Here is a 20,439-nt window from a genome sequence, read left to right as displayed (position 1 = left end):
CCCTTAGTGGTGTTCCCCTTTGACCCCTGCACGCCATCAACCCACCACCTCAAGTTATTTAGTTACTGCCTACCCAGAGTTCAGTCTGGCTGGCACAACCATCCCAGCCAAGGGGGAGGAAGACTTCCTCACGCTGGCTGCCTCACGGCTCGGCCGCAAGAAACGTGTCATCGGGGCTGGAGTCGGCGTGGCCATGGTGCTGGTTCTTCTGGTGGCTATCCCCTTATTGGTCCACACCACGAAAGGGGCTGGGTCCGGAGGAGGAGGGGGCAGCCATTACGAGATGCTTGGCAGCTGCAAGATGGTGTGCGACACCTTCACCCCCCCACAGGGAGAGCTGTCCTCCGTCTCCCCTCAGCCCCCGGACTTCGCGGGACGGAGGGGCAAGCCCGGGTTCCGCGGGACCCCCGGAATTCCTGGGCCCGCCGGGCCCAGAGGCCCTCCTGGGGAGCCTGGGAAACCAGGGCCTCCAGGCCCCCCGGGCCCAGGGCCGGGCGGCTACGTGCCCTCCTTCTACAGTCCCAAAATTGCCTTCTACGCTGGCCTCCGGAAACAGCACGAAGGAAGCGAAGTGCTGAAGTTTGATGACGTCGTCACCAACGTAGGGAATTACTATGAGCCAAGTACTGGGAAGTTCACCTGCCCTCTGCCAGGCATCTACTACTTTACCTACCACGTCCTCATGAGGGGGGGCGATGGCACCAGCATGTGGGCTGACCTGAAGAAGAACGGGCAGGTGAGATAGTGTGTGTGTGTGTGTGTGTGTGTGTGTGTGTGTGTGTGTGTGTGTGTGTGTGTGTGTGTGTGTGTGTGTGTGTGTGTGCGTGTGTGTGTGAAGTGCCATCTCTTACTTTCAATATTTTGATGCCGTATTAATATGGGTCAATATGTGAGCACACCAAGATAAACGTGGAGTCAGGAATATGACTCATAAAAATGCATGGAAAAGTAACTCAACAAATTTCTATTCAGCGAGAGTAGCCTAGAGTCAGCGTAGAATAACATCTCAATTCTGATTTGGATAAGAACTATCAACCCCTGATTAATAATGCAACATCGAATTTCTCTGGATATTGTCTGAAGGCTTTCATAAAGTTTCACAAATTCAGTAAGTGATTTGTCCTTGGGGTCAAAGAGGAGCGTGAAGGCCAGAGTGGAGAAGTGCTTCCTCTAAGACTATAAGTGGACGTGGAATATAACATTTTTTACATTTATCCTGAGTTGGGCAGCAGTAGAGAGAGTGGGGGTAGAGAGAAATGGATAGACAGAGATACACGCGCAGACACGCACGCGTGCACGCGCAGACACACACGCACGCACACACACACACACACACACACACACACGCATGCACGCACGCATGCACGCACGCACGCACGCACGCACGCACGCACGCACACACACACACGCACACACACACACACACACACACACACACACACACACACACACACACACACACACACACACACACACACACACACACACACACACACACACCCTCAGACACACACACACACACACACACACACACACACACACACACACACACAGGCACTGACAGCTAAGCAGGAGGATAACGATCCCCCAGTCTCAGTAGAGTGAAGTCAAAACGCAGCAGCTGGCTACTGTCCTCTTGAGGCTCGCCGATGTTAACACTAATAAATAAACAGTGAATCAAACAAATGTCTGAAAACAACAACCTTGGGAAGCTTCCATCTGGAGATTCATGACAAGCTGAGAGTGTTAAGCTTCACTTTGTTGAGGAGCTCTGATTCTGACATGTGCGATGCACAACACAACGTGCGACATCCTGGGGATTACCAGAGAAGATGACAAACTCACTGTGCATTGTTGCAAGCCAAGTCAAGTCAGGCAGAGGGTTTGATGGTAGAGTGCATGTTCCCCTACACATAACTTACACGCTAGTGACGCTACATAGAAACTACAGCGATATGGAATGTTACTGAGCTGACAATGACCCTGCCTACTGGCCTATACTGTATTTAGCCGTGGACCCTCATAAAAAAAGAGAGAGATAGATTGAAGGCTAACCACTTTATACAACCTTCATTGTATAATGGGTTGTGAGCTTGTAAATCAGACAGAATGGAGTGTGAAGTAGGACCAGGGGGGCAGTGAAGCCACGTGTCTGAAGCCAGTAGGAGATTCTTCCTGAAAAGTTCATGTAATGACCTGTTGTGGTGCTGTCATTGGGCCCAAAAAAACCCATAGCTCCATAGAGGTCCATGTATTTGGGCCCAACTTCACCTAGACTGTATTACCTTAATAAACATGGTCATGAATACTTTCTGCTTCCAGTCACTAGTTTAAAGTCTCATTTCTCATGTCATAATATTCTTTTGGAAAATTATGGTCCCATTTAATAAATAAATTACCATAAAGTCGAGTATGTTCTGAGGGGCGTGGCTACCGTTACAGTCTATGATCGGGATCCACCCTCCGCTCGAGTCAAAATAAAAAAACAACGAAGAAGAAGGGGGGAAGTCCCGCCTCGTTGTCTGGGCCAGCCAATGGCCAGCTGGGCCCAAACGGATCTAGAAAGATGGCGATTGGACTGACAGGCTTCATCTTACATCCATATCAGACCCGGAGAACACTTTGTCCATATTTATTTACAGTCTATGAGTAGGACGCATACACACTTTTAGGTTATAACCTAACCACCGCCGGCTAGTAAAAACAGAGAGATGTGCTGGGGTAAAGTGACGCCATGTTGTAGTTTTCCCAACCACCGCAGTGGTTAGGTTATCACCTAAAAACTTGAGTATGCGTCGAGAAATAAGAATGTTGTTTCAAAGGAAACCAAACAGCAACAGATATGAGCTGTGTTATATTTCGGAAAGGTATTTGTGCTAATTGCATAATGGATTTATGTTTAATATGCTTAAATTAAATTAATAATTCAGGCTTTAGTCATTCTTAACAGATTATTTCCCCCTCTGCTATATTCTTGACAAATCTCCTAATACACTGAACCCGGGCCTGATACTGTATGACTTAACAGGTCTACAAAGGAATAGTGAGGACAGGACTTTCCATATACAAAGTGCATGGTAACAGACTAGAAGATTCCAGATATATAATTGGGGGACTTGGTTTGTTGCGTTCCGTCACAGTTATTGTCATTCCTGTGCTCTCCTGCTGTTAAATCTTTCATAGCCTTTAGATGAGGTCTTGTCCCCCCTCCATCTGTACCCCCCCCCCCCCCCCACACACACACACACACACACACACACACACACACACACACACACACACACACACACACACACACACACACACACACACACACACACACACACACACACACACACACACACACACCTACTCTGCCTTCTAACTTGGCCACTGGCTTCATGCCCATTAATTATCTTTTCCTTCAACTAAATTATTTAACCCAATTCAGTGTTGATCTTGCCCTCGGTTTCACTCCACTCACTGCATAGTGGCTCTATGCTGTGAATAGACAAGTGCTGTTATCGGACTGTGAGGAACCGGTTCAATGACAAAAGTACAGCCTTGAGAGAACATTGTAAAGTGTGACCAGTTTACAACTCCACTCAATAAGATGAGTCATTTGCTAGCTGGTCCTCAAGACAATTTGATAATTGGCACTGTGAGAATTAATATAAAATGTCAAACCAAATGTCAACCAACGTCTTTTGGTGTGTCCAGTCCCCACACGTGTATACGTGCATGTGTGTTCAAGCAATATAAGCATTGACAGACACTCAGTTGAGTTGATCCACAAGGCGTCAAAGGGAGCTGATCATTAAAACACAGTCCGAGGAGAGACTACAGTAAAGGTAGACAGGTCGTCATGAACGGGAATCGAACACGCCAGAGGCTATGTGGCATGCACCTGGACCACTTGGCCAGCGGGAGCACCATAAATCTATACGATTTCCAACTGGAGCAGATCTAGGTAAAGCACACACATGTGAACAGGGTTTAGATTAGATGAATGAATGAATGCAAAGAAGAAAAAACTGTCCAAAATAAAACAAATAAAATGTTCCTTTAGTAGACAACTGAGGTTCTGATGTCCTTAACCATTAGTGGAAGCATTAACATACAGCGCTGTATATGACTAATACACTACTGTAATCTGGGACGCAATATGCATCGATGAACTCAATGAGAAAAACCTTTTTTGCTTCATGTCCTATAACTCATCAAAAGATTTGTGGTTAATGACCTTTTCAAAAGGTTCATAATTCACAGCTGATATATACAGTACTTTGCCCTTTACCATGATGAGCAGGGAATGAGATAATGAATATTTATAGTTGGCTCAATATGGGGAATGTGGTCAGTTACACCCTTTTCTTTTACTCTGATGGTGTTTCAGCGGTAACAAGACTACTCGCCCCGTTTCTGTTTTCCTCCCAGAATTTTCCCCAGTGAGGGGTGGGAGAGGCTGGACAGCAGACGGCTGGACTTTGAATTTCTCTAACTATAAACTGTCATGACAGCAGACAGCCTAAGTACAAATATAATTTATGAAAAGCTACTACAGTGAAGTCTGTTCACAGAAGTTGTTGTAGGATATGTGGGGATTATCTGACGAGGTACCATTTGAGGGGGCAAAACCTTACATATACTAAATAATACTAAATTGTTTATAGGTTCAATATAAGTCAAATAATATAGCCTTTCCACAGGAGTATCTTTTTATATTTTTCCAAAAAGAATACAAACAGCCAATAGCATATTACAAAGTTATCCCCCTCACTGGGGAAAATTCCGGGAGGAAAAACTGGCAAGCACCGGGGCGAGTAGTCCAGTATTCGTTTCAGCAAGCTAGCAATAAACATCTCATCCTAAATAGAGACGTTGTATGTATCCCAGTGTCACTATAGGCTTTATTTGACTGGTGGATGTGACTGGTGGAAAAAACAACATCTTATTTAGCCCAGTAAAACACTTGGTTTGCTTGGTCTTGCACTCCTCTGAGGGCAGATCTCCACCGGGCTGGTTGTCTTCCCATGGTTGTGTCAGTCGTGGGGTGCAACCAAGGACTGTCTAAAGAGAACGAGACGCGAAGACAACATGGCGTTGTACGGGCGACGCCATGTTGCTCCATGGTGCGCCATGGAAGGAAAGAAACATGCGCAATGGGCTATATGCAGCCAACACTTCCGCGTTCAGCTTCCTTGGTCTCAACTGCGCATGTTTATTTCCTTCCATGGAGCACCATGTGAGCAACATGGTGGCACCCTTGCGGTCTTTGCGTCTCGTCCTATTTAGACAGTCCTTGGGTGCAACTAGGAAATATAATTTGTAGTTCAATTGAGCAGTTGAATTGCCTGGCTGAACTTCTGTTTAATGATGGGCCATCTTTAATTTGCCAACTTCATTCATTTAAGTTAAGAAAGGAAAAGATATGGCCCAGGCTGGCCTAGCGGTCCATGCAGGCACCTAGGCTGCTAATCCAGCCTGACAGTGTGTCGAGGGTTCGACTCCTGATGCTGCCTTTGCTGCGTGTCACTCCCCATACGTACGCTATCAAATAAAGGCAGAAAAAGCCCCAAGAATATATTTTAAAGATGAAGTGAAATGAATCATAATCCGTGGTCATCATATGGGCATATAGGCCTACTTAACAATAGATGCCAAATTCTACATAGACATGGAAATCTCTCATCTCCATGCACCATTACTCTCCCTCAGAATGTTGAGTCTGAAATTTGTTTTCAAAAGAACAAAATGCTAAAATGTTCAGTGGACATTTGAAGAAAAGTGTATGTTGTGGCAGTGATATGCAATTTCCACTGTTCACAGTAAAGTCTTATTTTAACGAGAAGGTTTTTTTTTTCTTTTTACACTTTTAGAGTAAAATTGAGACTGCTGCATGTAAAATGTGTGTATTTTTGAGAGTGCATAGTATGTGCTGACTGTGCTGTGTATGTGTGTATGGATCGAGGATATTGTGCATAGTGTGCTTTGGATAACTGCAAAATACGGCATGAGAATGATCTACATTCAGGGAGTTTAAATTCAAATATCCAGACAATGATGGTGGAATATTCAATTAGATTAACTCAGGCAATGCTTTGATTTATGCACTGCAGGTAGAGCAGTTCACAGAAACCCTTTTATATCCAATTAGATTGCCTGACATGCCCTCAAAGGTTTCAGTCTAAAGCCAATTAAAGACTTTCTAATCAACATTGTGACACCACAGTGTCGTGGAAAAATATTAGCATTAGCCACGCCAATTAGGCTGTAAATCTACAATGCTGGCTAAAGGTTTTGTGTTCAACTCCGTAGTGACAACAAGGCACCTTAACCTGCTACACATATGGGTAAGGAACCCGAGCTATAGCCTTTATAAAAATGTGCCATTTCCATTGCCATTCCTCTTTTTGTAGAGCGCTCTCCCCAGTCCACCCTTAGTGGTCCCTCAGGTGAGTTTAAAGACCCCTCTCAATTGTCTCGCTCCGCTCTGAGAGGTCTGTACATCACGGTGAATGAATCCTGTCAGTTTTATTACCAGAGGATCAAGGCAACACTGCAAGACAAAACAAAGAAAAAAAAGAAAAGAAAAGAAAAACAAGACATGGACCGGCCCGCCCACCTCCCCAATCTCATTTCTGTTCCCTGAAAATAGGCTTGGCTGATCAGTTTGTTATCCAACAGACACCCCCCGCCCCCACATCACTCAAAGTCCCTCCTCTAGTTTGGCTTCCCTCACCCAAATACACTGACACGAAACAAGACAGGAACGCCCAAAAATGTCACAGCCGGTTTTTTAACAAGACAGGAACGCCCAAAAACATCACATCCGGTGTTTTACCCTGGGCAGAATTTTCTATGGCTGCCAATGCAACTTTTTCCAATCCTTAATCACATACGGCAAACACCTATGCCGATAATATCTAACTTGCGGAGGTAACGTGCCTTGTCCGCGGGCAACAGATCTTTCAACGTATGGCATTGCAAATACGTTAGATAATCGCTACTCTGCGCAATATTGTTTTGAAAATGCCGCAAATTGCATTGCAGTGAACGAGAGCAAATCACAAATCACAAATCTTACCCTGGGGGGTGGGCGGAGCCGCGGAGTCGCAGCTGACGCCCCTCCCTCCGCTCTGATGACGCGTTGTTATGTCAATGTATCCTGTGCTCAGACTGGTAAAAGAAAGTGCATGCAGCTGTGTGCTCTGTGTTACCTACAGTACTACTACACCCATCAAGCCTGATATATAGTTCATTGTTCGACAGAATCACTACAAAGCTCACAACACGTCTCGACACATTTTGAGTATGCAGATACTAATGTATTTTCAACAACCGTCAATGTCGCATGATGGAGTATAAAATTAAGCAACACTTACACCACGTACGTCCCCTTCCTTTCTACTCACACAAAGGTCTCTATTATCTGTCTCTCTGAGACAAAGGTTATTGACTGTGGTCATATATTTGAGTTATCCACTATTCACTATTCACTATAAATGTACAAAATGTCTATTTGTCTGACATCTGTGCGCGTGTGTCTGTACTTCACGTATCTCGAGAACCGTCGCACCGACCGACTTCAAACTCGCCGCATGTGACAATGTCAACCTGGATCATTCCTGAGTAAGCTGGATGGGCACTGCACAGGCCCAATTTTCCTAATAATTCCTTACAAATCATTGTCCATACGGCTAACAAAAAGTGAAGAAAGAAAAAAGGTAGAAAAGAAAATCATAAAACATACAGCCAGCCCACTTAAGCTCCTCGCACTCGCATGGTGCATTGTCTGCCAGAGGCCCCACTTCATAGATGTTTTGAAGAAGCTAACCCCAGTATGCTATAGGGTTGTTGGTGTGCTGCTAGCTAGATCTTCTAGCTAGATCTTCTTCTTTGACGCTCTCTCCGGTGTAGCGGTGGGACATGTGGGCCCAACGGACTTGCGTCCAGGATGCTGCCATCCATGCGTTTCTACTAGACAGGTCCTCAGGGATAGAAGTGAGCATCTTTTGTTCCTCCTCCTTGTTGTATGGGTGGTAGGATTTCAGTCTGTTTGGAGACAACACTGTCATAGTAGCGACATGCAGGATATGCTAGTCATGTGTCTTTCCTTTCTAGAGCGAGGAACGGCAAGGGGCAATTCCTGCCAGTATGGCAGGTATAGAAAACAGGGCTTCAGACAACAAGTTATGAGCCGGAGAGCGTTGTTTCAGGCATACGCAGAGGAACGTTGGGGCCTGCTGGAACTCCAGGCACTTGTTATCAAAAACATCCAATTCTCTTTTCGCTTCACTGTCTTACCAATAATGTGGCTGCAGCCTGCAGTCTCCACCTGCAAAGGTTGGTTGCCTTTCATCAGCACATTGTAATGGGCAGGTCATCTGCACATCTATAATTTATTATTATATTTTCTGAATGTTGTTGCCGGTAAATATCCATACAGAGAGTAATTGAAAAACAATGGGGCAGAATTTACAATGACACTGAGTAATGGGCAGATTAGAATATAGAACATCTTGGAGGGAGTATTAGGATGGACCTCTAGACCCTTTTCCAGAGTCCGCCTCGACATGACTCATGCTGAACTTGAAGCAATGTCACAGGTCTAATCTATGCCTAAAGGCACATTTGAAAGAGCAAACCATCTATTCCACTGCATTGTAGAGAATTTTATCCATAGAACTTTATGCTGTAGTTAATTGCTTGTCTGTACCTTACGATAGTACTGGTTTGGTCGGGCAAGAGCATTGAACAAAAACCAAAGCAAAATGGAATGCTATCTATCACTAAAAAGAGAATATACATTGGCTGAATACCTGAGCACGGTAAACGACCCAACATTTTGGAAAGCATTGACTAGGTACAGAGTCAGTGAACACAGCCTTGCAATAAAGAAATGCTGCCACAAACAGACCCCACTCCCAAGGGAAGACAGACTAGTATGCACCCACTGCACACAAAATGTGGTGGAAACAGAGCTACACTTTCTAAACCTGCCCACTATACCAAGGCATCAGAGACACATACTTCCCACAGATTACACACACCCAAAGCAAGTTTTAAACTATGACCAATGACAAAAAACTCCTATAAACTATTGGGAAAAATACAACAATGTGCAAACACAGCAGCAAAATGTGTGAACTGTTGCGTATACACTGTAGACCTACTGCACATGTAAACAGAGCTGCTACCTTTAAACATATCTTAAATCAGAGTTTTTTTGTATACTATTTAAATAGTCTTGAGAGGAAATGCTGCTATTTGTCCCAAAAAAGCTTTATACCCTGTAAAACGATGCAATGTGACATACGGTAGCTCTGTTTACAAAATGCTGTACCCCCTCTAACTGTATACTACTTCCCCCATTACTTTTTATTGTATTTTGACACTTGCTTCGGCAATGTAAACATTTTCTATAAATGTTTTCTCATGCCAATAAAGCTCCTTTAAATTGAATTGAACTGAACTAAATAGATTTTCTAAAATATTGATGCTGGCAGCATCTATCTAAAATTCTAAATATAAATTATTTTGTCGGGTGTGTATATTTTATAAACACCTTCATCATATAAATAAAGGGTTACTCAAAATCGACCCAAGCACTGACCATCAACATTTTTGAAAATGCTATATTCTAGGCGATCATATAGGCCTTCATTGCATGTAATAAAGAAATTGGGGCACCATCTAAGACAACAGCCTACTTACATTGTCTGGGGCCAGTCTGGATTTCTTTTTTGAGGGGCGCCTATGCCCAGCTTTGTGTGTACGTGTGTACCCCAGATGATTGATGATTTGATTGGCTGAGCACGGAGAAAGTGAGGACAGAAAATTGAGGACGCCAATTGTGATTGGCCGGAATGTGAAGATGTATGATGACTCATTTCACACAGGTGTGATTCTAGATAATACTATAAATAATAATATAATTAGCACACTCTCCTGGGTCTTTGCATTTAGTAGGAAAAAGAATAAAGCATTTTTCACATCTCTCAAGAATGAAACCTACTAAATTGAAAACTAAAACTAAAAACTAAATGGAATACTTTTATTGTGGCATGTCATGCACTAGCCTGGGAATCACATTAACCAGCTAGTCATGCACACATAACACCAAACCAATTAACACACAGGTGATATGCTGCCTACAGCTACTCCTATCCCTTATGGGTTGTCCTGTATGCTGCGACGTCTCTCCTCATCCACTAATCAAACAGGCCGCGCTGCCCTTTGGGTGCACACGCTTATCCGACACACCAAAACCCTAACCGTGTGCGGTTAGGGTTAAGTTATGGTTTGGGGTAGGGTGTCGGACTAATGACTGTCTGTTATATGTCGGAAATTATGCCTGTACCAGCAAAATCTATGAGCGAAGGACCAATCGGGGGACACAAAAGGCAGATTTATGTCCAATTTGCCTGTGTGCATGTCCCTCTCCACTGTCAAAAACAAAAGAGAAAAAAAAGAAATATGAATATTGTATTATGTCACACATGTTTTTAGAGGCGGCTCTAAGCTGAGTGGGGAGAGAGGCCGTCTGGGAATGGGAACGTCAGAGGTTTGCCTGCTAGCTCGACCAATCTTTGTGTCAAACTGTCAAGACACTTAACCCCTAACTGCTCCATGGGGATCTGTATCAATGGCAGCCACTGCTCCTAATAGGTATGGTAGAAGGCAACGTACGTATGTGCAGAACAACAACTAAATTATTACAACTCAAGGACATACACAATAGAATTAGTGGATTTATTTTAGTCTCCATCACTTGTTCTCCCTCTAACCATCTAAATTCTAACCTCTCTTGTTCCCTCTGTCTCTCACTCTTCCCCTATTAAATGTTGCCCCTCTAATGAAAAGTGCTGGCAGAGTAATCTTGTCTATTGTCCCGCGGGGCCTAGCTGGTTCCAACAGTAGCACATCAAATACGGATAGCATTGGTTAAACAGACAGAAATTCACTCCCATGCCACTATCAATCTCCACCACTGTTGACAATAATCCTGATTTGTCTTTCTCTCTCGTTTTCACTTCGCTGGGCCCAGTTCCCCTCACCTCCTGAGGAAAACAGTGTTCACTCTAATTGTCTCCACCAGGCCGAAGGCATGGGGAGAGAGTATGTTTTGCACTCCATCCGTGTGTGTGTGTGTGTGTGTGTGTGTGTGTGTGTGTGTGTGTGTGTGTGTGTGTGTGTGTGTGTGTGTGTGTGTGTGTGTGTGTGTGTGTGTGCGCGTCCGTCCGTCCTTCCTTCCTTCCTTCCTTCCTTCCGTCCGTTACCAGCTAATCTCCACCACCGTTGGCCCGATCCATGCTAAACTTTGCACACACACTCTGGATGCCAACAACGAACCTCTGCCCCAAATATTCCTCAACGGCCTGTTATAGCGCCACCATGAGGCCGAATTAGGCAAAACACATGTGTAGATTACTAACACATTTTATCCACACATCACACAATTCGGTATACACTAACTCCATAGACAGACGAGTCTGTTGGATTTCTCAGATTCTACACTGATTGGCTAACATTGCAACATACAAGTTTTCAGGAGTGGCCCGTTTTGTACAAAATGCTGCACATGTCCTGCTCATCCAGAATTCTATCCTCATGCTATGAGTGATCTGGCTCTCCATATCCTCAACAAAATGAAGAAAATTGTTGCAAAGAAATTAACAAATGAGCATTTGTGCCTGTCGTAGACATGCGCAGAGCAAGTTCAGTCAGGGAACCTCAGTGCAGAGCTATCTTGCAAATGTTTGGACCTATCAGTGTGAAACTTTGTGTGCACGTTCGGCGACAAGTACGCCAAGGAAGACACTCATATTTTTCAAGCTGGGTGTCCTGAGTCCTGACAATCTCTAAAACACTCAAATGTCCCAGTTTTCAACATTCACCTGTAGGCCTACCATATAGTCAGAGTTTTCACCACATACTGTACACACACACACACACACACACACACACACACACACACACACACACACACACACACACACACACACACACACACACACACACACACACACACACACACACACACACACACACACACACACACACACATACATACATACATATACATACGTTACCTTTTACCCACCCAACATTGAAACATATCTTAATTATGTCACCATCAACAGCCAATTATAACCATGCATGCATACCATACATATATACCACTTTCGGTCGAGCCGACCACAGTACTTGCGCCCTCTGCTAGCGCAAGTAATAATAATACTTGTTTTGAGTAATGTTTAGCCCATCATATTCTGTTGTCTGTTGAAAGGTACAGTGCTAAAATAATTGTTCCCCCTCTTGACAAAAACACCTGCCCTATGGGCCTCATGGCTCGGCAAGGCTTACAGTACATGACGAAAACACTAGGTGAAAATGACAAATATAAAGGAGATACAGATCTACTAGTTGTGAGTTTGTAGATTGGCTATTTACAGATAGATATTCAGTGATTAAGGGTCCTGCTATGTTTTGAAAATATGGTCACCCTAGACTAGCCTACTGTCACGTTCAGAATATATTATTTTGCTAACTGCACATAACTATATAATTCAAAGAAAATAAGCCACACCATTGTTAGCAAATACAGCTTATGTTGATCTATCGACCACCAGATTGCTGCAGAAAATACCAGCAAACATCGCAGGCTATGTTATGACCACAAAGCCTCCTTATTCTCATTCTGGATAGTATTCCCATGATGTTTTTTGACAGTTGTTCTTTAGACAGCAGCTGACTTTTTCACACACTGAATGCACTCCAGCATGCTGAATTACTTTGGATGCAGCCTCCTTTCATACTAGATACAGTGGTAAAATGTCTATGACTCTTGCAATGTACGGCATATTTTTACTAAACAGGCAAAGACAAACAAATTGTTTTGTATAGACATGCACGTATGTATGGCAGTCTCTGCGAGCATAGAGTCGGGATCTTATACTGACCTGCTGCTACTGCTTCATGGGCCCATTTGACGACTGTATAGACCTATCCTGCTGTTCCCCATTTATTGTGATTGTATGGAGTTATTGAGGAGTTGGAGGAGCTATTAGGGAGTGAGCTGCCATGGCTGTTCGACCACCAATTACCGTAGCCCTGTAGCTTGCCCTGACGGAGTTTTGGAGACGAGGTGGATGGTGTGTGTGTGTGTGTGGGGGGGGGGTCTCAGGAGACCTGCCACAGCAGCATGCCGTTAATCAATCCGATTTAGACCGGACAGGGACACGCTTAGCCGCCGCTCCCGCCAACACTGCCATGGCGGGGAGAGGAAACGTGTGCGTGACCTGCATCTCATTCTGTGGTAAAGGACAAAAAAGGGAAAAAAAAGATGGATAGATGGAGAATGAAGAGATAGTGAGGGGGGCTGCGAATGAGAGATGGGTGATGATGGGGGGTGAGGTGTAGAGGGAGAGACAACAATTAATGGTGTGATGTGAGTTGAATTAAAATAAAGGGGGTGTATCGATTCAATTGAGTCTTTATAGGAAGCCATGGATCCAATTCCAAACATAACATTTCTCATATTATGTGGAAATATTGAATAATGATTGAATTGATGAAACGGACAAAAGCTCATTATGGAGAGGAAGATGATGCGAGATGGTTGGTTGAGTCTTATTTGATATGTTCAACTGATCATGAGGAAGGAGGGGTGGGCTGCGTGACAACTGGAGATGATGGACCATATCCTTAGCTAGACCCACACCCGGGAAGAGAGACAAGGATGGAGTGAGGGTATCATATTTGCATTCATTAATATGGATGTAGTTGTGTACTCTCTCTATTCTAGCATTAAATGGATCTTCTGCCTGAATAGTCGCTTACTAACCCAATGATGGTGCAATTTATTATAAGCCAGTGTGCTTATTAGGCACGGGAATAATTCACAACTCATTCGATATAGTGCGTATTTTACAGATCAACTGTGAACACAACATTGTGTGGTTGAATACCTCCAAGGCGATGGCTTAATAGTCGCAAATTGTTGATCGATGAGCCAGAAGCAATATGAGGGATTCAACGGAGAAGAAAACAAATTGCCACGTGTTAACAGAATTAATGCTTAGTCTCTGCTTGAGAATCTGCTTGTGCATAACACTCAGTATATCTTCACTGTCGGTATAGAAACCTTGTATCTCTGTATTTCATCATTTATATATTTTTTTACATCTTTTATTTAGATTTTTCAAATACAAGTGAAATACAGTCAAATACAAGACACAGCACAACAGTACAACAAGACATCAAATTACAGAAAAGTAAAGTAAACTTAACACTACAAGAGACACATACACGTCACGCACACAAAAAACAAAACAAAAACAAGGGAACGAATGGATGGGATTGATGACCATCAGAGAGCAGGGGAAATACATCTTTTTATATTTAGATGGCCAATTTTATACTTTTGAAGTGTTGCTCAAAAGTAGTTTTGCAATTCAAAGCATTGTGAGCTTGTAGATCTGTTTTTTTGCGTGCAAGATCTTTGTCTTTGACACGAGTCATGACAAACCCAAAATAGGAACACTATAGGGTTAGTCTGTGGGTTTTATTTAACTGTTTAAAAATAGCTTGTGACTAACTACATTGGATACTGGCAGACAGATGATTTAATTTTTAATTTTTTAATTTCCTGAAAATAATAATATAATAATAACTTGAATTTATATAGTGGCTTTCACAAAACCCAAGGACACTTTACATCAAAAGACAATGAACAAACAATGAAACCAATGAAAAGTAACTGGTTTGAACATACAAGGTTTGCATACGACAAGTGACGATATACTACAGTACATACATTTGATACTCATTGCGGTGTGGATTCAGTGTGTGCATTTGCCATAGCAACTTCTCCCCATGTTTGACAGATGAACAAGGGAATGTTATATGGTGAAGCTTGTTTTCTCTCACACCATCGTTCCCTATCACACTCTCCTCTGCAACAGGTGGATGGGGATGAGGTGGGTGGGCTCTGAACGGTGACTTGAGGTCAAAGATCACTGCACACCTCATCTCTGTGGCTGATACGTGCCCACTGGACAGGAAGGCCTCTATACCGATGACATTATACCATGAACTCAGAGTGATACACAGCAAATAGAGTGAGGTGATTGTAGACCAGAGATGGAGACGGGAAGGTGGATGAGCAGGTCTAATTGTGTCATGGTAGAGGCAAACCCCCAACAAGAGGTGTAATTTATTATGATGATTGGAAACTAAAAAAATAAAAAAGGGGGGAAAAGATGTACACATCATGCTGATGTGGCACATCATGCTGGATGATACAGTGATACAGATAACAGTGGATAGCCAATTAGCCATATAGCCATGATGGCCTTTGTTTTTCTTTTTCTGTGATTAATTTAATAGAAAATATACATTTCTTTAACTGTTGTTTGTTTTATTACCTGGTCATAGTGTCACAACGTTTATTCAGAAGAAAGATTACTATTCCGCACTGTGAATTAAAGCTATAAAATGATAATCAATTTGTTGCAAACATATTTACTGCACAGTATTCATAATTTTTGTTTTATTCATCACGTCCTCGTGGTATAAAGGCCTTTATAAGAACAAAAAAATTACATAATGTAATAATGGGTAAATGTTCCTTTAATGCTTGATTGCTGGGGTGATATGGAGCACATTATGGAATCTATACCCATCCATTTCTCTCTTCAACTATGTGATTAACATTTAGATGATATGATGAACAGGCCTCAAGGGTAGGCCATGATTAGAGACCTGCGACCACACGGAGAGACATAGTCAGTTTGGTTAGAAACTGATTGGGGGGCAATGAGTGGCTGCAGGAAGAAAAAGAAAAGTGAAAAGCGGGAAGAGCGACGGAAGCAGGTGCGAATCTTGTGACACAGTGTCCAATGCTATCTGGTATAATTGAATTATTACTGACGCCATTTACCTATTTATATATCTCTGTTGCTGGCAACCTCACACAGTGAAATCATGACTGTCCATCTCTTGCACATTGCACATTCTTGGTGTGGGTGCGGTTAAATTAAAACTAAGGCTTTTACAGTGTACCATGCCCTTTCTCTCTCGTTTTCCCATGCAGGTGAGGGCCAGTGCGATAGCCCAGGATGCCGATCAGAATTATGACTACGCATCCAACAGCGTTATCCTACACCTGGACGTCGGGGATGAAGTGTGCGTGCAGCTTGATGGGGGCAAAGTTCACGGCGGGAATACCAACAAATACAGCACGTTCTCTGGCTTTCTCATCTACCCCGACTGACATTCAGTGCATTCACACCTCACTCATTCATTCCCTCTCTTACACACACACACACACACACACACACACACACACACACACACACACACACACACGTATTAGGCTACTACATTTGTGAGGACATCAACATTGTTGGAGGCTTTATGATTGCCATTTCTTAAAATTTTGCCATTTTTAACCCTAACCCTAGGTGAAAAGAAGAGATCTACAAGCTCACCCATCTTTGGTGCTCGACACCGGTGTGCAACTAAACATAAATAACTCAAAGCCCCAACCCCTGAACTTAACCTCTAAATGCCTAAACCTAATAACCCCAAACCTTTTAACCATGACACATCTGTTTATTTTGTGAGGAGCAGGAGAATGGTCCTCACTCCTCACAATATCTAATTCTAAAATGATACTCATGGGGAGTGGGGACGTTTGGCCCTCATACAACTATAGTAATACAATTAAAAAGTTTGCATGCACGCACGCACGCACGCACACACACACACACACACACACACACACACGCTAATTGACATTCCTGAGGGAGAAAATTTACTTTACTTTTTGCATAGTGATGTTAAATGCAAAATTCCAGTGCTACTATCTAACTGTTCAGTAGATGACACATGTAAGTAATATTACGAACAACTGAAGAGAGAACTTGTTAAAAAGTATTATTGTACATAATATTCCTTGTGATACAATTTGTATCATGCAGAGTACGTCTAAGCATGGCTAATGTACCCAATTCATTACTCTTTCACAAATGCGCATGCACACAGCACGCACGCGCACACACACACACGCGCGCGCGCGTGCGCACACACACACACACACACACACACACACACACACACACACACACACACACACACACACACACACACACACACACACACACACACACACACACACACACACACACACACACACACACACACACACACACACACACACACACACACACACACACACACACACACACACACACACACACACACACACACACACACACACACACACACGCTAATTGACATTCCCCATCAGTTTTTACATTGACATTTTTGGCCACCAGCGTGGAATGAAGTAAAATGATCTCAGAATGTGGACTGTAAAATGAAGTACAGTACAGTAAAGTACAGTACAGTATGTGTATTTGCCCACAGCCTTCTGCCTTGCTAGAGATGGATTTTCAATATATGGCTGTAGACCCAATGAGAAAAGTCATGAATATATTGATCGCAGCTGATACCGGGCCAACACCATGAACATAATCCAGTGTGTCTGTGAGCATGTGAAATGTGTTTACTGTATGTGTATGTTTGTGTATGGACATGCGAGGGATTGTGTGTTTGTGTGTGCTTGCGTGTGTGCTTGCGTGCATTTTGTGCTTTTATTTTGTGTGTTTAGCAAACATCCTTGTTCGTTTTACTCACATGGTCTCTGATTACAGCTATGATGGTGTAACGTGCCAGAAATATCAAACATTGTATGGCCCGGGATAAATCAGGCTTAAAGGAGAGGTGTTGGTATTATTGGTCATTTAACACACTCATTGAATATACATGCAGGTCAAAGTTTGAGATGGTCCCTGAGCCACAGATGATATGACATCCACTTCCAGTTAATGAGCAGGCACATCCTCGTTTGCAAGCTCAGTTTCTATTTGTGGCTACACACATATTCGCAACAAATAAATGTAGAACCATTGTAAAGATGAATATCATATTGTTTCTTAGTATACCCATTTATTTTCTTTGAATGTTATTTGTTAACATTTGTTATTTGTTTAATGTTATTTAATTTAGAACCAAATGCAAATATACCCACTTAAAATGTTTTTTAATTTGTTTTTTTTAATGTTGTGTCATATGTTTCCTATGGATTACTGGAGATTCGTTTAATGTCAATATACAGTATATGACTACTCCTACATCAATATACAGTATATGACTGTACTCCTACATCAATATACAGTATATGCTATATGGCAACATACTGTAGCATACATGACATGACTTAAGCCTAATCTATACTAATGCAATGTGTCACAGTAACATATCAGTTGATTTTGGTGAGCAACACCATTGTGAGTATAAATTAGGCTTTAAATGGGATCACACTTTAATACTACAAATAGTCTTTCTTAAGCCTTTCAACAAATACAAATTAATGTAAAGATAGGAGATTTAGCCCAAATAGAGTATACTGGCATTTTTATATGTATTGTAACTGAATGTAGCAAACTATTGTAATTCTAAAGGTGTTCCAATGTATGGATTCAGGTTGAAATGAGTATGTGTTATAAAAACACCTGTGGCAATGATAATGGCACATTTCCTTCACTGCAATATGTCGATGTACCTAAATTATTATAGAGAAATATATACTGTTTATTTGCTTTGACACTATGCTATGCCTGCCCTGGACAGGGGAAATCCCAAACTCTCACCTACACACCTACTGTTACCATGACAATTAAATGATAGGCTCAGTGTATCATATTGTCATAATAATAATACTCTTCTGAATATGCCTAGCGGAAATAGACACAAAAAGAAACATGGCAGACCACTGTAGTGGAGCGCCACTATAGAACTTTGGAACATGACAAAGTCACACCTCCATATCATTATTGTGCCGTAATTCAGATTACATTTAACATACTGTACAGATGTCCATCTTGCTATGGCTAAAACTTCTGTGCCATACCAGGTGCTCCCTGGCACCGTTGTCCTTTGTTTACAACAGTATGGATTGATTGTTGTCATTGTACCTTTGCAAGCTGAACTGTGTGTATATGTTATATTATATATAATTATCAGCATAGATTTACTCTGCCATAGAAGACCATGAAACACAATAAAAAATTTCAGGACTATTACTGTGCCAGTGAGTTTGAGTAACATTGCTTTCTTTACCACTTATATCTCTTGGAAACAAGAAAGCCCAAACTCATATTCTGACATTTGGGAGCTGATCCACTGATTAATAGTCATAATATATCATATAGCCTACTGTACGTATAAACAGGAGGTTGATTTTGTAAATATTGAGGACTCATTCAGATCTGTTAGTAGTGCTAGAAAATAAAGTTCATTAGGGTGTAAGAAGAAAAATGAATGTAAGCATACATTTAATCAATCAAACATAGCAAACATTGATGCTAAAACAGCTCCCAAGTGTTAAGCTTGATACTACTGTTGGAAGTTTATAGTTCTTGGTATTCTAGCTTCAGGGGAGAGATACTTGTGTTCGGGAAACATTGATTCAACTGCCTCTAGGGTCGTATACTGTAGGAATAACATGAATTTAGTTTTAGAGCAGACATCCACTTTAAGACGTGCCACTATTCTGTCCATTCTGCCCTCAGCAAACCCCCAGGTAAAGCGTTGGCTGAACAGAGGTCTCACCTTGATGAAATAAAAACAAGGAGACAGATCTTTAATTAAAAGTGAGAGGTAAGCCTATATTCTGAATGTGAAGGTTTATGCTGAATTTGGTGCACATGGGGAGGTCTGGGAGATGTTGAATGGGGGGGAGGAAGGGCAGCCTGTCCCGGTGCTCACTTCTAGCAGATTCCAGTGTAGTGTTAATTGGACGGGGGAGAGGGCTGGAGAGGGAAGCGTGTAGCCCCATTAGCAATCCCCACATGGAACCCTGAGCTGAGAGTATCACAGACTTACAAATAGAAGGATTAAAATAATCAATATACTTCACACCTCTCTCTCTCTCTCTCTCTCTCTCTCTCTAGTAATGAAGATTAACAAGAGGACGATGTTATTGAAAATGTATCTTTGAGTTCTAACTTTGTATGCATTGAAGAAATCATTAATTGAAAATAAATGATACAGCCGAGCTTATAGGAAAATACATCATAAAGGTGTCCATCTACTCAGTCATTTAAAAAAAAGGTTTTTAGAATTAGACAAGCGAAGGCAACAGTAGTTACTAGTGGATATGCTCAATTATTTTTATTTTTAACATTTGGAATTTAGCTTTTGATGAACTTTTGATGTGGCCCCTTACCCCAATGTTACTAAAAAATCACACCTGTGTGAACCGAGTGGTGCAACTCCCCCCCCCCCCCCCCTCTCTCTTTCTCTCTCATTAGCAGTCTCTCTCTCTCTCTCTCTGTTTCTGGCAAACAGCGCCCCTACTGGTATTATTATACTGGTGCTCATTAACCA

General features: G+C 42.4%; 1 protein-coding gene across 1 annotated transcript; it reads left to right on the top strand.

Moving 5' to 3' along the window:
- Positions 1-190: 190 nt before the first annotated feature.
- c1ql4b (complement component 1, q subcomponent-like 4b) lies at positions 191-16,258 on the top strand (the record flags this gene model as incomplete). Its single annotated transcript, XM_083771511.1, has 2 exons — positions 191-736; positions 16,079-16,258. Exons 1-2 carry the CDS (start codon positions 194-196, stop codon positions 16,256-16,258), a joined length of 723 nt encoding a protein of 240 aa, XP_083627637.1. The 5' UTR covers positions 191-193.
- Positions 16,259-20,439: the final 4,181 nt, after the last annotated feature.

This window comes from Protomyctophum parallelum (assembly GCF_964188405.1).
Source record: "Protomyctophum parallelum genome assembly, chromosome: 8".
NCBI classification, from domain to species: domain Eukaryota; kingdom Metazoa; phylum Chordata; class Actinopteri; order Myctophiformes; family Myctophidae; genus Protomyctophum; species Protomyctophum parallelum.
Note: the sequence above shows the minus strand (reverse complement) of the source record. Positions and strands in the feature narration are given on the sequence as shown.